The 19,897-nt window shown below is 38.0% G+C and overlaps 1 protein-coding gene across 1 annotated transcript in view; it reads left to right on the top strand.

Annotated features, from left to right (window-relative positions):
• The window catches only part of Myh15 (myosin heavy chain 15), a 120,954-nt gene that overhangs the window by 52,253 nt on the left and 48,804 nt on the right, over positions 1 to 19,897 (top strand). Inside the window, exons 21-27 of the mRNA XM_027413358.2 lie at positions 592 to 728; positions 6,045 to 6,300; positions 10,190 to 10,432; positions 11,331 to 11,507; positions 13,201 to 13,346; positions 14,317 to 14,407; positions 16,241 to 16,630. Of these exons, the coding sequence (XP_027269159.1) occupies positions 592 to 728; positions 6,045 to 6,300; positions 10,190 to 10,432; positions 11,331 to 11,507; positions 13,201 to 13,346; positions 14,317 to 14,407; positions 16,241 to 16,630 (1,440 nt within the window). The remainder of the gene's footprint in view (positions 1 to 591; positions 729 to 6,044; positions 6,301 to 10,189; positions 10,433 to 11,330; positions 11,508 to 13,200; positions 13,347 to 14,316; positions 14,408 to 16,240; positions 16,631 to 19,897) is intronic.

Raw genomic sequence — 19,897 nt, 5'->3', positions numbered from 1 at the left:
GGTGGGAGAGAGAGAGAATAACGAAAGGAAAATATGCTATTGACTTGAAGGGGAAACATGGGAAGGATTCAAAGGATGATAGCTAACAGGAGAGGGAGGTGAGAAGCAATCTCATTTTATTTCTACTTAAAACATATTGAAAATAAAAATAAAACCATTGCCAGCTAGCTAAAATCATTTTACATTAAAAACTTTATTTAGAAAAACAAATAGTATTCAGCACAACTGTTTATGACCAACCATACCCAGAAACGTTTCTTGCCATGTCCTTTGCAGAGATAGCTGTGAACCATGCTAAGGGAATTCTGTGTACCCGAGCTCATTTTAAAACTTAGATCATAGTCTAAGTTATTATTAATCAAGGAGGAATACAAAGTAAATGGTAAGGCTGCCAATATGTCCACTATAAAGTGTCCTTTATAACCTTTATATTTGGAAAGTTAGATTCCCTGGGATGTAAATTTTATGCAATGAATAAAACTTGTACAAAGACATAGGATTGATAAAGTTGTCCCATAGACTACTTCAGTTGTTCATAAGACTGCTGAATTCATTTGATGAGCGAAACTGTACCTGGCTTACTTCCTTTAGGTATTTTTGAAAACTAACATTCTGGACCAGTTGGAAGAAAGAAGAGATGAGAAAATATCTAAAGTCTTCACCTTATTCCAAGCCAGAGCACGGGGAAGGCTGATGCGTATTACATTCCAGAAGATTCTAGACGAAAGGTATTAACTCTCTTTAGCACTCTCCCACCACTAGACCAATTTATACCTCAACATGTGTGTCTTTATTTCATTTCCCTGCAATAGACTATGGTTCAGAGACTAGTCTGCTTAGTCTGAGTCTTGAAAACATCTTACTATCTGTATACAAAAGGGCAGTGTAAATGGCCTTGCTGTCTTCCCCAATGAAGTGTCATAATCCAGATATTATTTATGTTTCTTCTGATTTAGAGTTTAGAATTATAGACATTAGAAGGTGGTTTGTTCATGGTTATGGCAGTAGCATACCTGAAATGATTGACACACACCTAAATAAGACTTGAGCAATTGTAATTATCGACAGATATATTGACATAGAAAGGGAAAATCTCCTGAGGTCCCACCCTAGCTGAAGAATTACAGGCAACAAATTAGTGCTGAGAGAGAGAGAGAGAATTAGCCCCTCCCAGGGAGAGGCCCTGGGTATCCAATGCAAAGTAGTCAGCTCTGAAATCATATGTACACAAATGGTCTCAGCAGGCTTTATATATATATATATATATAATATATATATTATATATATATAAAACAATCAAAGAAAAAGAGACACCCAACTTGAGAGTGTGTGTGTGGGGAGATCTGAGAGAGGCTGGAGGGAGAAAAGAGAAGATGAGAAAGTGATGTAATTGTATTTTAATTAAAAATGTGTTTAGAAAAGATTGGCACACATATCCTGAAGATGGAGATTGCTGTCCTGCCTGGTGCCACAGCCACTTTGCTCCAAATAAACACACAAAGACATATTAAGTATAAAATGTTTGGCTGATGGCTCAGGCTTCTTATTGGCTAGCTCTGTCTTAATCATTGACACATTTCTATTAATCTATATATTGCCACGAGGTTGTGGTTTACCCGTAATCCAGCATGTTACTCCTTGAGCAGCATAATGTCTCTTCAGGCCTCCCTCTGCTTTCCTCTCCCCAGCCTTCTCCTGGTCTGGTAGCCCCTCCTATCTTCCTGCCAGGCTACTGGCCAATCAGTGTTTTATTCATCAACCAATAAGAGAAACATATATACAAAAGGACATCCCCCATCAATATCCCAAAGGTAACTCTGAAGAGGTAGAGTCTGTGTGTGTGTGTGTGTGTGTGTGTGTGTGTGTGTGTGTGTGTACACATGTGTGTACGTGCACACTCTGGCCACTGTTATTCCACTCAACAACTGTGGGTCTTGATGACTTATAACTATCTTATTTCATTTCAGGTAAGTTCAATAGGAACATTTATAAATATATTTGGACAATTTGGTGATGTGATTTTTTTTCCTTAATTTTTAGTAAAACTATGGAAAGCAAGCTAATAAAATCCTTAAATAAGCAGACAGGAACAAGAAATTTTGTATTGGTAATAATTTTTCTTTGCCATAGTTTACCTTCTGGAGGGAATCCCACATGGTTTGGATAAGTTCCTTGATTGACATTTTGTTAACTCTGTCCAAAGATGATCAAGATCATGAAAATTATTAATGAGACAACTCCTGAGGACCTTTTGTGACTCTCTTATAGCAATCAGTGTAGCACGGGAGCTTAGGTAGCAAGGAACATGTCTTCTGGGTTTTGTTTATTTTCTGTTATTGTTGTTTGAGAGAGGTTGCTGTGTAACCCAAGTTGACCTAGACTTCACCATGTAGACGAGGCTGGTCATGAACTCCTAGTGATCTCCTATCTCTGCCTCTTGGGAATACTGGGATTGCAAATGTGTACTACACCACCTGGTTCCAGTTGTATATACTTAAGTAAAGTTTTAATTTTTTTATATTTACTTCCTTTATTTCTAAAATAAGGCCATTAAATCTATTGTTTTTAAATCATTTATCAAAAATTATTATAAACTCCATAAAATGTAGATAATAACGTGCATTCTCATGGCACCATCATCAAAGAATATTAATTCTTAACTTTTTTAATATCATTGGTGACAATTTAAAAATTACTAATTGATGCCATTGAAGTCCTGTGTATTTCCCCCCTTGATGAAAATCTAATTTCTCTCAGATCCTTTATGTCAATAAAGGATTGATATTAATTGTAATGTCAATTACAATCACAATATTGATATTAATTGATAATAATTGTAAACAAATATTAGTTATTTGTTTACACATGTATAAATGTAAAATTAATATAAAAATATGTTCTCATTGTTTAATAAAAATACAGACATCCTTTTTTTGAGACAGGGTTTCTCTATGTAGCTCTAGGCTGTCCATCTTGGAACTTCCTCTGTAGACCAGGCTGGTCTCAAACTTAGAGATCCACCTATCTCTGCCTTACAAGTGCTGGGATTAAAGGTGGGTGCCGCTATGCCTGTCTTAATAAAGATTTTTCTTTTATTTTTGGTCTTTCAAGACAGGGTTTCTCTGCATAGCCTTAGGTGACATACAGATGCCCTTAAGCATTTGCATGGCTTCTCATGCTTACTTTGTATGAATAATATTCTTTATGAGGTTTTCTATCAATGCTTAGAAGTCTTCTTTAAAGTATCTCAGTGTTGATGAGCGTTGGGCTAGATTGTTGAGTTTAATTGCTGTTCATTAGCCCATTGCTTAAATATACCACCACGTATTCCTTTTCCCCATAAATAAATTTGTGCTATTTAAAATATCAGGTGCTTTTCTAATATGTTACAGTTTTCTAGTGGCATTTTAATAATATTTCCCCTATTCTTACATATGTAAGAGTTTCTTGAAGATGACATAACTTAAAATGTTCCATTCTCTGATAAATTAGTGACAAAACACAGACACGATGGCTGTTTTCATGGTTTTATGTTGTGCACAATTTGATGGATTTCATAATTTTTAATGTGTCTAGATACATTACATTTTCCTTCAAGCCAGTTTATGAATTATTTACTAAATAAAAATTATGTAATATTACAGATTATTTGTTTATGCTATGGATTACTCATTATAAATGTTAATGTATTTACTATGTCTACAATTTTACTCACAGAAAATAATCCTCATTAATTCCTAGGCTGTTATTCCTAGTATTGTTTATTTTGCCTTCTCTCCTTTTCTTTATGCTACGTGTATAATTATTTAGTGTACCAACTGGATAACTTTTATTCCATTTTCATTTCCCCTCAACTTCGTTAATTTGCTATCTCATTTTTGTTCTTTCAGTTTTTCTCTTTATTCTTTCCCTTTTCCAGTGTTTTTGAAGTTTAATTGACAAAATTATATGTTTATGGTATACAATCTGATGTTTTCATATATATGCACTTTGTGCAATGATTGCTGCAATCAGGCTAATTACTATATCACCTTATATAGATATATTTTGTGTGTGTTGAGAGCATTTAAGATCAACTATATTTAACTAGGCATCATGTTGCATGCCTGTAATCCAGCACTTGGGAAATGGAGGCAGGAGGATCAGGAGTTTAAAACTGCCTGAATTACAGGGTGTGTGTGTGTGTGTGTGTGTGTGTGTGTGTGTGTGTGTGTGCTGTGATTAAATATCTGAGATGAGAAAAACAATTTAATGAAGGAAAGGATCTATTTGGGCTTGTTTCTAGAGAGTATAACTGGGGAGGTAAGATCCACCATGAATATGGGTAGCAGATCTATAGGTACTGAAGCCCTAGACCCAATGCTTCCTGCCTGCAAAGCCAATGTGACCACCCACCCACCTCATACATCTGCTTCCATGCCTTCCATTGTTATAGACTGTAAATCCCCAAACAAAAATGATGCTATAACAGTTTTTCAATTTATAAACATGGTGTCTTCTCCATGTATTTGGATCTTGTTCAGTTCTTTTTATTAATATTTTAATTTTCTACATACAGACATTTTTACCTCCAGGTCTTATTTATTGTGAGGTAAATTATTTTATTATGCAATTATGAATGATATTGTTTTCTTATTTTTCTTTCCTGTGTTTCATTAATATAACTGTGTAACTGTGCTGCTTGTGTTTGTTTAAACTCTCATTATTTTTATATATAAGGTGGAATAACCTCAAATTTAGTCTTAATTAAGTTCTGTTTCTAAGGATATTTTTCAGTCCATGGTGTCTAAGTTTTTTAAGATAAACCTCTCTGTCAGAGGTTACATTCATTTGTAGTAGAAGTAGAATTAAATTATCAAATACTTCTGTTCATTATTTTGCATACATTGGTAGAAACAATGTAATTTTTAGGGCTAAGATACGGTTATTTCCCCTTTTCCCTATTGTGATGAGACTAGATTAAAAAAAAAAATCTAAGTTTGCCCTGCAAACCATACTAATACAGGACTGTAACTCTTTGTAGGATCTTTTGCAAGCTTGAGTTTTAAGAAAGTTTGCAAACATCTGGTTGAAAACTTTCTGGTTGCAGATCATGTATTTCCAATCTGCATGGTTCTGATGGTTCTCTCCATCCCCCTGTGATACTGGAGCAGTTATGATTATGAGAGTACCTTCTGTAGTTGAGGTTGCTTCAAGCTTCCTGAATCTGAGTGTTCTTCACTTAGTGACATGTCATAGATTTCTTTAGCTTCCTTTATTCTCTTTTCATTGTTTTAAATAAATTCATGATGGTCTTACTTCAAAAGACCTGCCTTCAATTTTTCAAGGCTTTCCTTCTCTTTAGCTTAGTGTGTGGCTGAAGCTAATCAGTTTTGATTTTTGCTTTATTGAAAAATTTCTCCAGTTCCAAGACTTCTTTTTAGTGACTTCTTTCTCTCTATGGAAATTATCAGCCAGCTTATGAATTACTGTCTTAATTTTACTAAATCCTCCTGTATCTCACTTACTTTCCTGGAATAATTATTTTTAATTCCTCTTGGGGAATTTAATAGAGTCCCTTCATGTTGCATTTCTGGCTATGCCACACATTTTCCATATGTGTGACGTGTGTCAAAATACTTGAGCTGGTTAACTTATAAAGAGGAAAGATTTATTATAGGACACGATTTCAGATGTTTCAGTCCATAATAAACTTTGTTGTCTCCGATCTTAAAGCTAGGTAATAAAATCATGGTAAGCAGCTTATTGTAAAAGGTGCTGCTCTCACCTTGGAAACAGAGAGGGAGATGTAGGAGTTGCAGCATCCGCATTTAGTAGCATACTCCAATGACCTAACTTTAGTGATTATGTGTCTAGAAATAAATACAGTTCTTCTAGGCTATCATATTCTTGGTTTATAAATGGCCATAACAACATTTTGTAGCCTTTTATGATACTTTGGCATCATTTACTATGGTTTTGTTTTATTTATAATTGTATTGCCATTCTTTCTTAGTTTTTAATAGTTGGTCTTAACATCTTTCTCTTTTTCACTCATACTTTAGGGATGCCCTTGTTTTGATCCAAGAGAACATAAGAGCTTTTATGGCTGTGAAGAACTGGCCCTGGATGAGGCTCTTCTTCAAGATTAAGCCTCTTGCTAAGTCTGTAGGATTTGGAAAAGAGATAACTGGACTGAAGGAAGAATGTGCACAACTACAAAAAGCTTTGGAGAGTTCAGAATCTCAGAGGGACGAACTGACAACAAAGCAAGTCTCCCTTGTCCAAGAAAAGCATGATCTACTTCTAAAGCTGCAGGCTGTGAGTGTGCCCACCACCAACTGTTCTTTATAGTTAGCTTTACATTTGACTAACTAGTTACAAAGACATGGCTGACCTGTGAAAAATAAGCATGCACTAGCTTTTTTAAAATACTGTACATTTTTTTTGAAACTGAGACTGTGGAAACATGTAAAAAGAAACCTTGTGTTAAAATGAAGTAATTTCATTGGCAGGATGTCTTACAAAAAGACATAAACCTGAGCTGGGAAGATGCTCAGTAGATAAAGCACTTGCCTGTGAGAACAGGGGTCTACCTACAACCTATGAAAAAGCCTGGCAAGTGGAAGAACCCCAGCATTCAGATGGGAACACTGAGATGGGAAATCCCTGGGGCACAATGGCTAGTTAGTTTAGCTGGTCCATGATCTCTGGGTTCAACTGAGAGACCCTGCCTTAATTGATAGAGACCCACCCAGGAAGACAGGTGATATCAATTTTGGATCACCACACACATGTGCATACATGTGTATGCATACATGGGTGCCTACATGTATACATGAAAGACAAGAAGAAGGGAGAAGAAAAAAAGGACAAATTATCATTGGATGTTTAGTGTATAATATCATTAGACTCTCAGAGGGAGAAACTGACATACTATATAATATAACAATAAAAACTATATAATAGCATAAGCTATTATGGGGCCAGGAAGGTATAGATTTAATGCTTTTAGACAGAATCTTACTCTGTGGCTCAGGTTTGCCTGTAACTTATTGTGTAAAACAAGCTGGCCTTGAACTCATGGCAGTCCTCCTACATCATCCTCCTGAGTCCAAGGATTACAGATATGAGCCACCATACCTGACTGAAGTTCTAGATCTTAACTGATTGGCAGCCAATAGCAAGTCAGCATATGGGATTTTAGTAGGTCCCACATAAGCTTGACAGATCTTCATAGTTTTAGCTGTATGTTACAACCCCTATCTTTTGAATTTTGTTTTCCTGTTTCTACTCCTATAGTCCAAATCATTTCTAATTATTTGAGTTTTTAAAAGATCATTTCTCAACCTTGGCATTGCAGCAAACATACCTGTGAAGAATAAATGACAAAAAGGTGTCAATGCCCTTACTTTCAGATATTTTAACTAAGTAGAGGAAATGGGGATGTGAAGACCTGCATATATGATTGATTTTGCCAGGCTAAGAACCACTATTTTAAAGGAGCCATGCTACTTTCCTTCTGAAGTTCCTCCCATTCCTGTAACACGCACATTTTAGATTCTGAAATCTCATTCCGTGCCACCAGACTTCATCTCCAATATGATGCCTATATACAATTTCCAGTTCCCTCTCAATTCCTTCTATATAGTCCCCTAGATTACTGTGACCCCCAGTATCCTCAAGGGCAGGGATGCAATTTTATCTTTATTAAATTCCTTGCAAAGCACAGTGCTAGGTTGAATAATGCTGGGTTCGAATGCAATTATTTGTTGTTGGTTTTGATGCTCTTGGTACTAAATCTACCAAAAACAATAGCTCACTGAAAACAAGTGTATGTTAATACTTTTATGAAGGGAGAATTTATTAGTTTGTTTTGGGATGTGATTTGCCAGTGTGCTAAATAGGCTGTATCGTAAGTGACACTTTGTACCCAAACAGACATTTCTGAGCTGTATTTAGCAGGGTACTTATCCTAGAACTTTAGTGTATGTCACCCACAGTTATTAAAGATAGGAATTCCTATTTGAATTCTACTTGAAGATCCATACTCTTTATTATTATTATTATTATTATTATTATTATTATTTATTATTATTTTGTATTAGTTCAAATTAGAAACATGCCTGCTTCACATGTCAATCCCTGCTCCCTCTCCCTCCCCTCCTCCCTACCCCCCCACTAGCCCCCCACCCATCCCCCTTCTGCTCCCCAGGGAGGGTAAGGCCCTCCATGGGGGATCCCCAAAGTCTGTCATATCATCCTGGGCAGGGCTTAGGCCCTCCCCCATGTGTCCAGGCTGAGAAAGCATCCCTCCATGTGGGATGGGCTGCTACCTGAAGCCGCATAGAGTGCCGAGGCCTCCTCACTGACATCCATATTCAGGGGTCTGGATCAGTCCCATGCTGGCCTCGAGCCATCAGTCTGGGGTCCATGCGCTCCTCCTTGTTCAGGTCAGTTGTTTCTGTGGGTTTTATCAGCCAGGTCTTGACTTCTTTGCTCATTACTCCTCCCTCTCTGCAACTGGGTTCCAGAGTTCAGTTCAGTGTTTAGCTGTGGATGTCTGCCTTTGCTTCCATCAGCCACTGGATAAAGGCTCTAGGATGGCATATAAGGTAGTCATCAATCTCATTATCAGGGAAGGGCATTTAAGGTAGCCTGTCCACTGTTGCTTAGATGGTTAGTTTGTGTCATCTTGTAGATCTCTGGACATTTCCCTAGTGCCTGATTTCTCTTTAAACTGTCTCCCTCTCTGATGGTATCTCTTATTTTGCTCTCCTCTATTCTTCCCCCACACAACCTTCCTGCTCCCTTATGTCCTCCTCACCCCTCCCCTTCTCATTCTCCTAGCTCCCTCCCCCCTCCCCCCATGCTCCCAATTTGCTCAGGAGATCTTGTCCTGTCCCCTCGTTACATAATAATTAAAACACCAAACATACAGAATAAAGAAAGAATATTAAGAGCAGCAAAGGAAAAAGGCCAAGTAACATATAAAGGCAAACCTATCAGAATTACACAGGACTTCTCCATAGAAACTCTGAAAGCCAGAAGGACCTGGACCTGGATAGATATTCTACCAACTCTAAGAGAACACTGATGCCAGTCCAGACTACTATACCCAGCAAAGCTTTCAATCACTATAAAGTCTTTTGTCTTTACTCTGCTCCGCATCTTTACTGACACAACTTGAGTATTTTAAAAGGATAGTTAATGAATTTCCCAAACTTTCATTTCAGTTAGGATGGATAGTGAGGTCTGAAGATGAAAATGATGGTAGTGATTTACTTTCACTACAATGAAATACCTGGGATAATCAATGTATGAATAGGAAAGGTTTCTTTTAGCTCACAGTTTTAGAGGTTGGTTATTCCCACAACGTTTGTGCCACTGTTGTTGGCATAGCAAGTCATTTTTGTAGCTTTTACTAGTCACAGCTGGGCAAGACTGTTAATGACTCCTCCTGCCCATTAGTATCCATAAAACTTCCAGCAGCTTCTTCAGCTACACTTCACTTGATCTACAACATGAGAATAATGGGAAACAGTGGTATCTGGAGACAGTACATCTGAGAGAGTAAAAAATAAGCAGGACTTATGTTTTATGTGCATAACTTATGGAAAATTGCTCCTGGCAGAATCACGGAAGCAAATTTTTTAGTTGGAATTAATAGTGAAAGTTAATGACTCATAAATTTGTGAGTTCTAAATTCAACCCATGCATAAAAATGTACCACTTAGCTCAGTTTAGAGAAATATATACTTAACAGAATACATCAGTGCATTTATAACAATGTTATAAATATTATATTGTACAAGAGAACTCTATTAGATAATATTCTAAGCAGTTGTCAATCTATGTGTCCACATCAGTTCTTCTAGGTGCTTTGATTCACATACGGCACACTTTTTGTTTCTGGAAGCATACTAATTCTCTTAGGCCACTGAGTTTCTATTAAGTGACATAGAAGAGGTCACTTATTCTACTAAATGGGCTTGAAATATAGAAGGCTCTTCCAAACACAAGCAACATCTTTACTTTCCAACACCAGGGTTAGGAACCTGGAAATGCTGTTTCAGCTGCCTATGAAAGGTAGGTAAAAGTCCTGGGCAGAGGGCAGGTATTATCTCTTTACTATGTGGTAAGCAGGCCCATTGCCCAGCTGATAAATTCATTCCAGTTGTTGGCAACAATCTTCTCATTCTTATGGCAGGAACAAGAGACCCTGGCAAATGCTGAAGAGCAGTGTGAGTCGCTGATTAAATCCAGGATGGAACTGGAGGCCAGAGTCAAGGAGCTGTCTGGGCGGGTGGAAGAAGAAGAGGCGATAAATTCTGAGCTGACTGCCAGGGGGCGGAAACTGGAAGATGAATGTTCTGAGTTGAAGAAGGAAATCTATGACCTGGAAACAATCTTGGCGAAGTCAGAGAAGGAAAAGTGTGCAGCAGAGCACAAGGTACTGTTTCTGTTCGGAAAACTTGATTCTTGGGTACCCAAAGTGCCCTATTAATTAACACAGTAGCCCGAAAATTTAATGAGGGGATCAAGAATCAACAAAAAAGTGAAGGGTCTGATAAACTGTGTTTTCCTCCTCAGATTTCTAGTTTGAATATATGGGGCCATTTTAAGGTACCAAATAAACTACTATTGCACCTAAAATCTAATAGAGCAAAATGGTTTCATTGAGCCTCCAACCATCCCTTTTGGACTGGGAATGAGCATGATGTCCCTTGTTAAGAGGGAATTTGGGATGTGTCTAAATCCCCAGCTTTAGCAGTGATTCTGAGTCTGACTTTGAAGCTATCTCCTTAATTCTCCTTAAAGACTTTGGCTTCTTGCTTTAGCAGTAGGATTTAATTTGTGCTTCTACGTGTGGATTGACTAGTGAGGAATCTGAGTGAAACCTTTGGGAAGCAATTAATCCAATCCATCTGTACTTGACAGATGATTCAACAATGGATTTTGTGTTGCTTCCGGGGGGGGGGGGACAGATAGCCAACCTCCACCTGCACATGTGTTGTCTGCTCAAACCCTCTTGAACTGCTACACTGTGGGGACACTGGAGTATTATATGATAGCACATGTTCCCCAGGCCCTCAACAGAAGTTAACTCACCACTAATGATATTGTTATTATACAGTAATAAGCTCTGAAAGTAGTCTGCACATTGGGATCTAGTGACCATAGTTGATTAAGGACCCTCCTCCCTTTTGTGGGAAAAATTGAATTTAGAGATTTGTAAATGGCTCTTGATGACAGTTGATGCCTTATGAGTATATTGGACTATGAAAAGGAAATGCCCTTGGTGTTGTCCCCAACTTTCCAGTGATGGCTCTAATGTTGCCTCCCCACAGGTCAGGATTCTAACTGAGGAAGTGCATTCCCTAAATGAGGAAGTCAGCAAACTTACCAGAGCAGTGAAGGCGGCACAGGAGGCCCAGCACCAGACCCAAGAACATCTGCACATGGAGGAGGAGAAACTCAGCAACATGAGCAAAGCAAGCCTGAAGCTGGGACAGCAAGTTGATGTGGTGAGCAGCAGGGGGCCAACTGGTTGGCAGGCTGTCTTCATACATGTCTCTACATTTTACTTAGCTGATTTATCCTAACAGTTCCATGAAAACCCAGTAGCATAGTGAGTTCCCTTTATTATTCAAATATAGGTGTTGTATTCTTAACATACATAAAGACCACTACAGTATGAGTGTAAGAAGTATAAGAATACTTAAATGTATCTTTTGCACAACTCTGGAAAATGGAGACAACATTGAGGTGGATAAAAAAGTGATATCTTTGGTTCTTCCTTACATTTTGTGTTCATCTACTCTTTTTCTCCTATTATTTTTCTCTCTGTGTTACTCATTTCCTTTTTCTATTTTTATGGTTTGCCTGTCTCGTACAACCTCAATGAAAGACATTACAAACATATGCACACTCTTTGGTGATCTGGTCCATTTCAGTTGCTCTAGCAACAGAGATTAACTTCTCACAATTCTGGAGACTAGGAAACCTCAATCAAAACACAAGCACACTTGGCATCTGGTGAAGATGTACTTTATTGTTCAGTAATGTACTTTATTGTTCAGTTGCCTTGTCCTTAAATGGGGGCAGTGATGAGGAGCTATACTTGGATTTTTCCTATCAGAGCTCTGTCCTCTTGATCTATGTACCCCAAAGGGACCTGCCTCCTAATACTATCACTTTGGAATTTAGGATTTCATCGTATTCTAGGGGACAAATGCCTCTACTTATAATATCTGTATTTCATCTACTTCTAGTTTTTATACATACCTTTGAGATTTCTTTAAATATCCCTTTAAATGTAACTTGAATTTTATATATTTTACTATTTATGCAAAATTGTTAAAAAACTGAACCTACTAATAAACAAGGAGTAGTATTTGAATTGTTTCCTAGCTTCCTACTAAACCAACTTCTCTGTCACTGTTACCAACAAGAACTCAGAGACAGTTGGAATGTTCTGAGTAGTTTTGTAGAATATAAGAGTATGAAAAATGTTATGGACTAGAGAAAGGGTGGGAAGTTTAAAAGGGGGGCAAAACATCATGCCATACGAGTCCCAGGTAGGCTGTGGATATTCATGGATGATTACACAGAGTCTGATTACTGTAGTTCTAGGAAGCAGAACACTTGTGTTTTGAAGAAACACCCATGAGTAAATGGGACTTATCCACTCCAGAAATGAGCTGCCAGATGAAAAAGTGAGCTACCTTTCCCAGGAAGCAATCAAATAGAAAACTGGTCACTCTCTATTGGTTGCCAGTCTAAGACAGATCTTATCACTTATAATCTGCAAAACTTTCACCCATCATTATTTATAGATTTTTTTGTAACCTACTGATGCATCTAATTTTTATTTAACACTTTAAACTTTAGTTTAAAGTTTAGTTTGCTGTTTGATTTATTTGGTTTGTATGTGTGGTGATGGTTCATATTTTTCATTCATGGGCACATGCAGAGGTCAGATTATAACTTAATGGGAGTTGATTGTTTCCTTCCAGCACATGGTTCCTGGGGATCAAACTCAGGTCTTCAGATTTGTCAGCAATACTTTCACCTGCTGAGCCCTGTTGTGGGCTTCTGTGAACCATTTACAGACTTTGTTTTTAGACTTTCTTTTTCTTGAAAGTGGTTAATGTAAACACCTTCAATAAGGTGACTTTTATTTGGGTAAGCAGTGTTTCTTTCTTATTTTTTTTTCAGTTGGAAGGTGCCCTTGAACGGGAGAGGAAAGCCAGAATGAAGTGTGAGAGGGAGAAGCTCAAGTTGGAGGGCGAGTTAAAGGTGAACCAGGAGGGTGCAGAGAACCTGGAGAGTAGCCGGTGGCAGCTGGTAGAACAGCTGAGGAAGTAAGCACCCTCCACCTGCCAAGGAATTCTGGGAAAGTCTTAACATTGGGAGGAGCAGTGTTTTTGTTCATTTAGCATCAGGTTTCTAGGTCAGAACCAGATATTTCAAGTGACTGGAACATAGGGAAAGGGATATTTTAAATTTGGTGGACTCTACACACAGTTGGAAAAATAAAAGCACAATCTAGAGTTTATACCAGAAAGCATCCACCTAGAAGGTGAAAATTTTGGAAGTAGTAAGGCAGATGAGAGGTGAGTTATGGAAATCTGAGTCTACAAAAAGTGGGCTTCTTCTTGTACTTGTGATAAGAGCAATGGCAACATGAACAGAGCAAAAGCCTGACTCCGATATGAAGCCTGGAAAGATATATGATTACTTAAATAATATTGTTTTCTTTGTCAGGTACAGCTGCATTAGGATTTATGTTGGGTATCTTAAAAATATATTTTTTCTTTTAAATTTCATTTTACATTCCAACCACAGTTCTACCTCCCATCCTTCCTTCTTCCCCTCTTTGACCTCCGTCAGCCCACCCCCAGTCCACTCCTCCTCATGGGTAAGGGTTCCCATGAAGAGTCAACAAAGTGACACATTAGGTTGGGGCAGGACCTAGCCCCTCTCCCATTTATTAAGGGTGAGCATGGCATTCCACCATAGGGAATGTGCTCCAACAAGGAAGCTCATGTACCAGGTTTGTATTGTTTTCCTACTGCCAGGAGCCTCACTGATGGTGCAAGCTTCACAGTTGTCTCCCACATATGGAGGGCCTAGTTTGGCCCCTTGGAGTCTCAACTACTGTTGTTCTAGAGTTCATGAGTTTCCATGAGTTTGGTTCAGCTATCTCTGTAGATTTCTTCATCATGATCTTGACCTCCCTTGTTCATATATTCCCTCCTCACTGTCTTCAACTGAATTCCCAGAGCTTGGCCTGGTTCTGACAAATTATCTTTGTCACATTTTCCTAAACAGGAAAGAATTTGAAATTGGTCAAATGAATTCAAAAGTAGAGAGTGAGAAGAACCTGGTATCTCAGCTTCAGGTGATGGTGAAAGAGCTTCAGGTAACCAATTATCAGATAACTCTGTGTACCAATGTTTAGGTCCATGAATAATGGTTGGCACTCCCCTAGCTCATACCCTTAGCCAGCTTTAGACAGAGGGAGTAAAGAGCAGCAGTTAAGAAGGTAAATGGTCTCCCACAAATGTGTGACCCTGGAGGGATAATTACCTATTAAGCTTATATTTCTTTCTCATGAGAATAATAACAAGTAACTTGTTCTTTGAACCTTTGCTATGGACTAGGCCTTGTGCTAAATCCTGAGCACATAATTTTTAACACATTAATCTTGACAGCTTTGAGCTCAAATTATTAAATTCAACGATATGTTTATGTGGGAAGAACAGTACATGACCCGCTGTGTCATTAGTTTAGTGTTTAACTTTTATGGTTAGAAAGCAATTAATTTAAAATCCAGCTGATTCTATGGCTATTCATAAACTCAAAGCATTATTTATTTGATAATGGAAAGCAATTTGGAGGTTTCAGACTAAGTGGTTATTTTACACTACATCACCATGTTTTAAGACAATTAAAGCACTGTTATGGCTATACACATAGGCATACATTGTGTTTGCATAGATTTTTTATGTCACATTAACATCTCAATAATGCCTCCTTTTGGTGCTTGTCTTCTGGGATATTTTAAGCTCAATAAGAAAGCCAGTCTCATTTCTTGTGAAAGTGCTTTATTTTCAGAAACAACAGGAAACACCAAGCATTATACTTTCTAGGTATATCTGCACATGACACTTGACTTTACCCAAAATAATACATAAAATTTGAGTTTTAATGACTCTCTAAAAATTCAAAATTTGAGAATATTGAGCCAAGCACAGTATTATTTGATATTCAATAACCAGTTGTCAGGGACCACATTTATTTGTGGTAGAAATTAAATTTTAGAAGCACTTTCCCAGGGACACCTTGTTTACAAAATTGGCTGATGACTTATCTGGCATGACCTGGAGGAATAGCTTTTTATAAGCCATTTTATTTAACATAAAGGAAAACATTTGCTACATAGTCTTTCCTTCCTTCCCTTCTCTCCTAGCCTGTGTCTATTTTTATTTAAGATGCTTGTGAATATCACTGGCCTCACTGCACTGAATACAATGACTCTATGAAGGTTTTTAGCAGTTTTTTACCCCTGCATTGCAGTGTCTGGAGCACTGCAGTGTCTCTGAGTGTTCCATAAAAACTTTTCCTTTGCTAATATTCCTTCCTGTACAGCATCCCAGATGACTGTTCACTTTAGTAGTTCCCATTGTCACACCAATTCTAATTCACCACTGGAAATCTACTACTTGGAATCTGAAGGTTAAGAAGCCAGTTAACCAGTTTTGCTTGCTATGTGTGTAGGGTTGAATAGATGTTGCTTCTTAAGTGCAAGTTGCTTGAATGTGTGTTGATTCTATTGTCAGTTTTTCAAAGTCTAATTATTAAGACAGTTAACAAATTCCAAAAAATTGCATATGTAGTCACTATTCTATATTTTATAAGCTCTATAAAATTTTTTCTTGGCATATGAAAGAGGTCCTTTTTCTAAAGGGGGCAATCTTTACTAAGAATCTCCCTCTATGTATAATTTAATGATATTATCTATAGTGCAGGGCTAGGGATCTGGAAGAACTGAAAATTGTAATTATGCTTCTTGGTATTGCTTTGGAGAAAAAATGCTTAATTTCTTGTTGTTCAATTTCCTTTACTTATAAAGTAGGAATGAAAACTATCATGTTTGCCTTCTAAGTTGAGGCAAAATTAATGTAATTACCTTGTTGCATATGAAAATATATCACAAGTAATTATTACAAGTCAAAATTATTTATTCCTCCAGGCTCATATACTAAATTTGAAAGAGGAACTGGAAAATGAAAGGGCTACCAGAGCCAAGGTGGAAAGAGAAAGAGCTGACCTCACCCAAGACTTAGAAGATTTGAAGGAGAGGCTGGAGGAGGCAGGGGGTACCAGTTTGGCTCAGATGGAGATAACCAAGCATCAGGAAGAAAGATTTCAGAAGCTTCGACATGACATGGAAGAGACCACAAGACAATTTGAGGCAACCTCTGCCTCTTTGAAAAAGAGACATGCAGAGAACCTGGCTGAGCTTGAGGGTCAGGTAGAACATTTACAGCAGGCCAGGCAGGTGCTAGAACAAGAAAAGAGTGACCTGCATCTACAAGTGGATGACCTCCTGACTCAAGTTGACCAGATGGCCAGAACAAAGGTAGACATTTCCAAACCTTCCTTATAGACATCTGAACATGGAAGTAGCAGGGGAGGGGAAGGCAAAGAAAATTCAGAATGATAACTAGAAATTTTTGCTATTGGATGGGACAGGGTTTTCCTGTATAAACATCATAGGGATTTAACCTTGTCTTTTACATGTGGTACTAATACTCTACTGCTGAGTTATAGTCCCAGCCATCTTGGCATTTTCTACATTTTGAGACAGGATCTCATCAAAGTTGCCCAGGGTGTACTGAACAAACTCTGTAGCTCAGAAAGGCTTTGGAATTGCAAAAGGTCTGAAGTCATGTAGGTTGCCCTGCCCAGTGACTCTCCTAGGCATTACAACAGTGGAGAATTGAAAATCACAGCTGCAGCAAACCCTCTGTAGTTCTGTCTGAACTCCAAAGCTCTTCAAAACATATTTTAAATTTAAGGTGGATATAACTACATCCCTGTACTTCTTGGACTTTACGGATCTATATAGTTAATCATGTGTGGATGTCATCAAAGAGTGCCTGTTGAACTGCTGGCTTGAGCCACATATGGGCTGGCAGTCGAGAAAAGCATTGACATGAAAACAGCAGACACTTGGAATATCCCTGAGCAGTGAGTCTTGAAGTCCACCAAGCAACACTGGCTTCTTATTGAACTTCCTGACACTCGAGGCCTTCACATTCTAGCCTATTCTAGATAAAGCAACAAATATTCATGAGCACAGATGGTTACTGAAAACTAGCAAATATGTAAACAAAAGAAGCATTTCTTTGCTCATCTTTGGAAGTTGCTGAGAAATTAAATAACTATTTTGAAGACTCAACTTGAAATAAAGCATCTATGCCACCCTCTCTCCACTGCCCCTGTGGGGTCTGTCTATAGCTCATCTCCTGCTCTTCCTTTTCATCCCTGTGACCTGTCTTTACTTCCTATGACTTTCTTGAAAGTGTTCCCTTAAGTTGTTCTCTCAGAGATCAGTAATGGCTTCACTTTCAACAAGTCAGCATATATAAAAGAAAAGCCACCAGGGTCACCTGCAGCAGGGTATTCCCTTTGTGCATCTCTGTCCCTGGCACCAGTTCTCCAAACCAGCCAGGCCCTAAGCCTCAATCTCTTACATCTTTTTCTATTCTTTGCTTTCCATTTCCTCATTGCAGCAGGTCAGTTCTTTGTCTTCCTGCTTTCCTCCCCCATTCTCTGGTTGGCCTCCTATCACTTTGCAACTGAACTGTTATGGTTTCCCAAATTATCTTTTTTTTTTGTTCCTAATCTTTCATTATTGCAATCCATCCCATATAATACCTATATCATACTTTTCTGAAGTATGAATTTATGGAATCATGAACTCCAAATATCTGCTTTCAAGTTAACCTATGGACTATCATCAAGTTCAATCTCTGTTGCTACCAGTTTTACACTCCATTACTTTGATTCATTTTCATTCAAACTTGCTTATACTTAAACCAAATACCCATTTTCCTACCAGCAGTTTTCCTTTCTTCCTCCCTTCCTTTTCTTCTTTAATTTGTTCATTCATTTTTTTTCTTGAGATAGGGCTCATCATGTAACTTTGGTCAGCCTGAAACTCACTAATACACTATGTAGACCAGACAGGCCTTGAAATCATAGAGAACCACCTGCCTCTGCCTCCCAACTACAGGGAGTAAAGGTGTGTGCCACTATACCCTGCCATCCATATGCTAATTCTCTTCTCTGGAATATTCAAGATGTCTTTTCTGTATTAAAATTTTACCTGTTCTAGAATTCTTGTAGCACTTTTGGGATATTTCTTGTTGAATTTCATAGTCTTTCAGTGTTCCTTAGAGGAAACATTCTCGAAAGCAGAAACTAAAACTTATTTTGTTCATATTTGTAGTGCTTTGTGTTGTCTGTGCAGTTGCTGGCATTAGTATTTGAATATGCCTTTTGCCCAAAGTGCCACTTTTGGACAGCAGAAACTGGCTTCATTTCCCAAATTCACGCATGTGTGTACATGATCACATTCTTTTGCTGCTTTAAATAGGTTTGACAATATAAATTGACTCTGTGGGCTGACAAAATGGCTCAGTAGGTAAAGGTGCTTGCTGCCAACCCTGTTGACCCAATGTCAATCTCTGGGGCCCACATTCTGGATTAAGAGAACTGACTCCAACAAGTTGTCTTCTGATTTCCACATATGTTCTGTGGCAGTTGTGCTTATGTGTGCTCAATGTGCCTGTGTGCATATGTATGTGCATGTGTGTGCCAGAGCGTGTGCATGCGCACACACACACACACACACACACACACACACACACACACACACACACACACGGCATAAACATGCTGAACTTTCATCTGAGTTTCTGACTGTATCTTTTCCCAAGTTATAATGGGAAGAATTTCAGTGCTCAATGAAAGTTAAAGCATTTTCAAATGAAAAGTGTTCTGATAGAGAGCCACAGGGCAATTTAGAAGTGACAGAAATTCTCACAATTGTTTTTTCTTTGCATTTTTGGGATGCATCATATTTAGTCATCTTAAGAAGGAGAATTAAGATGAATGTGCATCTTGTTAACTTCTTCTCCCATATCAAAATTTATTCTTTGAAGCTACAATTATTTTGCAAGCTGTATTCCTGTATAGACAACTTTTAAATAAATATCTATAAGATCTATTGCAAATCCTGAATATAAAGTGTTTTATTAATTAAAAATACTATACTAGTTGCTAGCACTTCTTGTAGATACACACCATGTGAAGCTATGCTTAAAGGGAACATCACTTTTCTGTCTCCCCAGGTAGCTTGATAATGTGCAAGTATATACAGCTCAGCAAGCTGTCATCACATGGATGTCTCCTTAAATCCTGCCACTTTGTGGCTCATTTTCTCACTTTTTTTTTTCCAGTGAGAGGTCTTATAGATACCGATCATCTTTCATTATTTTCAGACAGGTATGTGACATAATATACTCTGAGCTACGAACATAAGTGCATCTTACCACCTTCTATGCTCTTCTTAAAAGCAAGCTTAGTAATATCTTACTTTCTACAAATCAGCACATACAAACCAAACCCACAACCTTCTCCTGGAGCAGGTGTTTCCTTTGGCATTCCTGTCTCTGGCACCCACTTTTTCCTGGTTCTTCATTTGTAAACAGAGACATTAACCAACAAGCCCATGGGTTAGAGCCATTTCTCATCACAGATTTGGATAATGATAGTTTATATAGTAATATAACATATTAATATATTTATCCAGTCTTCCAAGTGACCCAGGGCTTGAAAA

Source organism: Cricetulus griseus, chromosome 4 (assembly GCF_003668045.3).
Source record: "Cricetulus griseus strain 17A/GY chromosome 4, alternate assembly CriGri-PICRH-1.0, whole genome shotgun sequence".
Lineage (NCBI taxonomy): Eukaryota > Metazoa > Chordata > Mammalia > Rodentia > Cricetidae > Cricetulus > Cricetulus griseus.
This window is presented reverse-complemented; position numbering and strand designations above follow the sequence as displayed.